Source organism: Bison bison, unplaced genomic scaffold (genome assembly GCF_000754665.1).
Source record: "Bison bison bison isolate TAMUID 2011002044 unplaced genomic scaffold, Bison_UMD1.0 scf7180017859061, whole genome shotgun sequence".
NCBI lineage: Eukaryota > Metazoa > Chordata > Mammalia > Artiodactyla > Bovidae > Bison > Bison bison.
In genome coordinates this window covers 82,215-87,045 of record NW_011489633.1, presented here as the reverse complement: position 1 = coordinate 87,045, position 4,831 = coordinate 82,215, and the positions used below count along the sequence as shown (strand labels likewise).

The 4,831-nt window shown below is 37.3% G+C and overlaps 1 protein-coding gene across 1 annotated transcript; it reads right to left on the bottom strand.

The window, feature by feature from the left end:
* Nucleotides 1–3,534: 3,534 nt before the first annotated feature.
* LOC104981440 (olfactory receptor 8H1-like) lies at nucleotides 3,535–4,473 on the bottom strand. Its single transcript, XM_010830550.1, has one exon. The coding sequence runs from the start codon at nucleotides 4,471–4,473 to the stop codon at nucleotides 3,535–3,537; it is 939 nt and encodes a 312-aa protein (XP_010828852.1).
* Between the last annotated feature and the right edge of the window lie 358 nt (nucleotides 4,474–4,831).

Here is a 4,831-nt window from a genome sequence, read left to right as displayed (position 1 = left end):
GAGTGGGCCAGGCTCTCTCTCTTTTTTTCTCTCTGATTATCCCACAGTTTGGGTTACTATCTCACATTTGCTCCCTCAGATTGTCCTCACGGCATCCAGGGCCTGTCCCCACCCTAAGCAAAGCAAAATGCCTCCCTGTTCAACCCTGCTCGCTGCTGGTGGACTCAAGCATCTGGGCTACTTCTCTGCTGGGAGTCGTGACTAGGCACATAATCTGTGGGTTCTTCCCCCCCACCCCTCCCAGTTATGTTGCCCTCTGAGATTCCAAAACTCCCCACAGACCCACCAGTGAGAGGATTTCCTGGTGTTTGGAAACTTCTCCTCTTTCATGACTCCCTCCCCGGGGCAGGTCTCTGTCCCTAACTCTTTTGTCTCTCTTTTTATCTTTTATATTTTGTCCTACATCCTTTTGAAGAGAATGGGCTGCATTTCTGGGTGCTGGTGTCCTCCACCAGCATTCAGAAGTTGTTTTGTGAAATTTGCTTAGCGTTTAAATGATCTTTTGATGAATTTGGGGGAGAAAGTGGTCTCCCCATCCTATTTCTCCCCCATTTTAGGGCCGCTCCCAATAAATATTTTAAAAAAAAGACAGTCTTAATAAGTCCTTAAAATAATGCATACTGTGCTTCATCAGTTGTCACAATGATTTATAGTGTAAAATACTTAATTGTAAAATGAAGTTTGTAGAAGGCAGACACCAATAATATAGATCAGAGAAGAAAACTAAAAATTTAGACCAAACATGTACATATACACACACAGACCCCTTCTCATGAATTGTCTTCAGCTACTCTCAAGACTGAAGACTGATAGGTCTATAGGAGATTTGTTTGTGATGTATGGTGTATGAGAAGTCCTAACCAGTTGACTCCAATGATTTTAAATCATATGAACAAAATATAATTATGTGTACACTCATTTCCATATCCTAACTACAATGGATCATCTCCAAGAAAAAGAAATGCAAAAAAGCAAAATGGCTGTCTCAGGAGGCCTTACAAATTAGCTGTGAAAAGAAGAGATGCAAAAAGCAAAGGAGAAAAGGAAAGATATACCAATTTGAAGGCAGAGTTCAAAGAAATAGCAAGGAGAGATAAGAAAGCCTTCCTCAATGATCAGTGCAAAGAAATAGAGGAAAACAATAGAATGGGAAAGACTAGATATTTCTTCAAGAAAATTAGAGATGCTGTCTCAATGGACATGAGTTTGGGTAAGCCCTGGGAGTTGGCGATGGACAGGGAGGCCTGGTGTGCTGCAGTCCATGGGCTCACAAAGAGTTGGGCACTACTGAGTGACTGAACTGAACTGAGCTGAACTACAAAGGAAAAAGTAATTGAAAATGAAATCTATTGGTTAATCACTCACTAGGCCATATTTTGCACAAGTGTTAAGAGTTTTTTTGATAGTCAGAATTTTGAATTAAAATAATATTTTTTGAGTGCTAATATTCACCATTGTGCTTGCTATGTATCTTCAGGAATGTCTGACTCTGTGTGACCCCATGGACTGTAGCCTGCCAGGCTCCTCTGTCCACATGACTCTCGAGGCAAGAGGACTGGAGTAGGTTGCTATGCTGTCCTCCAGGGATCTTCCCAACCCAGGGATCAAGCCACATCTGTCTCTTGCAGTGGCAGGCAGGTACTTTACCACAATGCCACCTGGGAAGCCACAGGAAGAAGTGCAAATACCAAAACATAATATAAACTTGAATGAAGTAAAATCTTTCATTTTAATGAATTCATCACTGTGCCTTCACCAGCAAGCAAAAATGAAAGAAAATATTTACTTGCATATTGAATAAGTTACTATGACTAACCAAATTCTTTTCTCAAAGAGCTTACAATATATTTGGTGAGAGAGAAATATTATACAAATACATTTTCTTTTAAAAATACTTCTTCAAATTAATCTTCACTTCCCTTCAATAAACATTTACATGTGATTTCCCAAATTCTTTCATTACCACTCAGTGTTTCATGTAAAGTGAAAGCGTGGAGAGAGGCTCAGAGTTTGGGGATATGTGTGTAATAAGTGATTCACTCTGTTGTACAGCAGAAACTAACACACTTATGTAAAGCTATTACACTCCAAAATAAATAAATAATAAATAAAAAATTTAAAAAATAAAATCAATATTTTCAGGGAGTCATCAAAATTATAACATTTCATGCAGAATGTTAACTTGATGAATTTAATATTTCATGTCCATAGAATGGCAAAATGAGCATCTTTCCCACATACAAACTTAGTTATCTTAGATTTCAATGATAAAAAGAATATTCAAGTTTATACATGTAAGTGTATGAAGAAAGTCTCAAAAATGTAGGAAATGTCAGAAATATCACACATGTTCATAATATATACACACAAAACCTACACAATTATCAATCTAGAAGAACACATACTAAACACATAATAACTTCCAGTGCATTTTTATTTCCTTAAATTTTCAATATTTTTCAAATTTTTACAATGTTAACATATTCCACTCAAAAGCCAAAATTGTGAGGTGGTGAGTGTTTCCTTAGCTGTTTGTGTGTTTGCCTTTTAAACCAACCTAAAATAACTAATAAAACACAACTATATATCCATTACAAAGAAGTCACTGTGTGTTAAAAATACTGGAGGGATATCAATATTCTTATGATAATGGCCAACATTTATTAGTACTGCCTTAAATGATTTGCATACATGAATTGATTTAATCTTTATAGTAACTGTGTGCGTGCATGTATGCTCAGTCACTCAGTCCTGTCAGACTCTTTGCAAACCCATGGACTATAGCCCACCAGGCTTCTCTGTCCATGGAATTTTCTAGTCAAGAGCACTGGAGTGGGTTGTCATTTCCTTCTCCAGCGATCTTCCAGACCCAGGGATCAAACACATGTCTCTTGCATAGACAGATGGATTGTTTACCACTGAGCCACCTGGGAAGCCCCTTATAGTAACTCTATGGACGTGGAATTATTATTTATCTAGTGCAGTTGAGGAAACTTGAGGCTTGAATTTTCAGTGATTTATGGTTTATATAAATAATAGAGCAGCAGTCCTAGAATCTAAATTTTGGAACGTTTGGTTCCCAAGCAAGTGTTCATAATCACTCTGCTATAACGCTTCTCTCTAAAGTAAAGGAAATGACTTCTGAAATTGGCATCATTGTTCCCAAAATTGACCTCTTTTCCATCATAACATTCTCTGAAGTTGGATTACATTTTAGAATATATATGACATATTTGAAAAGCTGACAACTATACTTTTTCATTTAGGAAATCAGTTTCACTTAAAAATGTGTATAGTTAGACTAGGTTTAACATGGTTCTGGTTTCCAATTATAATATCGATTTCCAAAGGCATATTCTTAAAAATAAAATTATATTTTTTATATTTAGATAGATTACATTTAGTTAGGCAAATGATGGCTCAGTAAAATAAATAAACAAACAATTCTATTTGTCTCTGAAGAGACAGCAAGGAAATACACTACAGGAATGAAAAGAAAAATGACTTTGAAGTTTAACATCATTGTTACTTTAATTATTTGGAGTCCTTTCTCTTCTTCATGACCCTATTGAGTGCATTTTTTACTTCTTTGTTTCTAAGACTGTATATAAGGGGGTTCAGCATGGGGATGACAATAGTATAAAAAACAGAAGCCACTTGATCCCTTCCCAAGGAGTAGGACTTACTTGGTTTTAAGTAAGTGAAAATCATAGTGCCATAGAAGATGGTGACCGCCAGGAGATGGGAGGCACAGGTAGAGAAGGCTTTCTGCTTCCCTGCAGTGGAAGTGATTTTAAGGATAGTGGACAGGATGGACACATAGGACACAGATATTGTGATAAGAGACACCAGTAGGGTGGAGCCAGCAGAAATGAATATGATGATTTCGATGTCATGTGTGTCAGTGCAGGACAGCGCTAAAATTGCTGGTCCATCACAGAAAAAGTGATAAATTATCTTTGAGTTGCAGAAATGCAATCTACTCAAGCACAGAACATTGACAGAGGTGTCCATAAAGCCAATCAAATAGGATCCAAAGACAAGAGAGCAGCATCGCCTGGTGGACATAACCACCTGGTAATACAGAGGGTTGCAGATGGCTCCATAACGATCATAGGCCATGGAGGAGAGAAGGAAACATTCAGTGGCACCCAAGAAAACAAAGAAATACATCTGAGTGAAGCAGTTCAGGTATGAAGTATTCTTCTTGGAAGTTAGTAAGTTGTCTAAGGTTTTAGGGGTGATGACGCTTGAGTAACTGAGATCAAGAAATGACAAGTGACTGAGGAAAAAGTACATGGGGGTGTGAAGCTGGGGGTCCAGGTGGATTATCAGTATCATCCCCACATTCCCCAGCACAGTGATCAGGTATATCAGGAGAAAGAGGGTGAAGAGGACCAGCCGGATCTCTTCAGAATCTGTCAGTCCCATGAGGATGAAGTCAGACACCTGTGTGATATTCCTTCTGCCCATAGTGTTCAAGTGCTCCAAATGGTTGAGATCAAAGTTGATACTTGACATGAATTACTTCAAAAAGCTTGCGGTTTTATAAACAACATGGTATATTTATATTTGATGTTATAGTTTGATGTTTCTAGAGAGTGAGAAGAGGGTTGTAGAGAGTATGAAAAGAAAACTCTTAATTTGACTATCAAATATAGAAATAAGGGTAACTATATTTGGATATAGTGTAGCAAAACCTAATACAATTGAATAGTTAGAATGACTGATACTGTTTTAAGGTTTGTCATTATTAATGCATTTAATTACCATCAGATTATTATACCATAGTTAGTACCATTTGACACATTCTTCATATGAGAAAAAAACC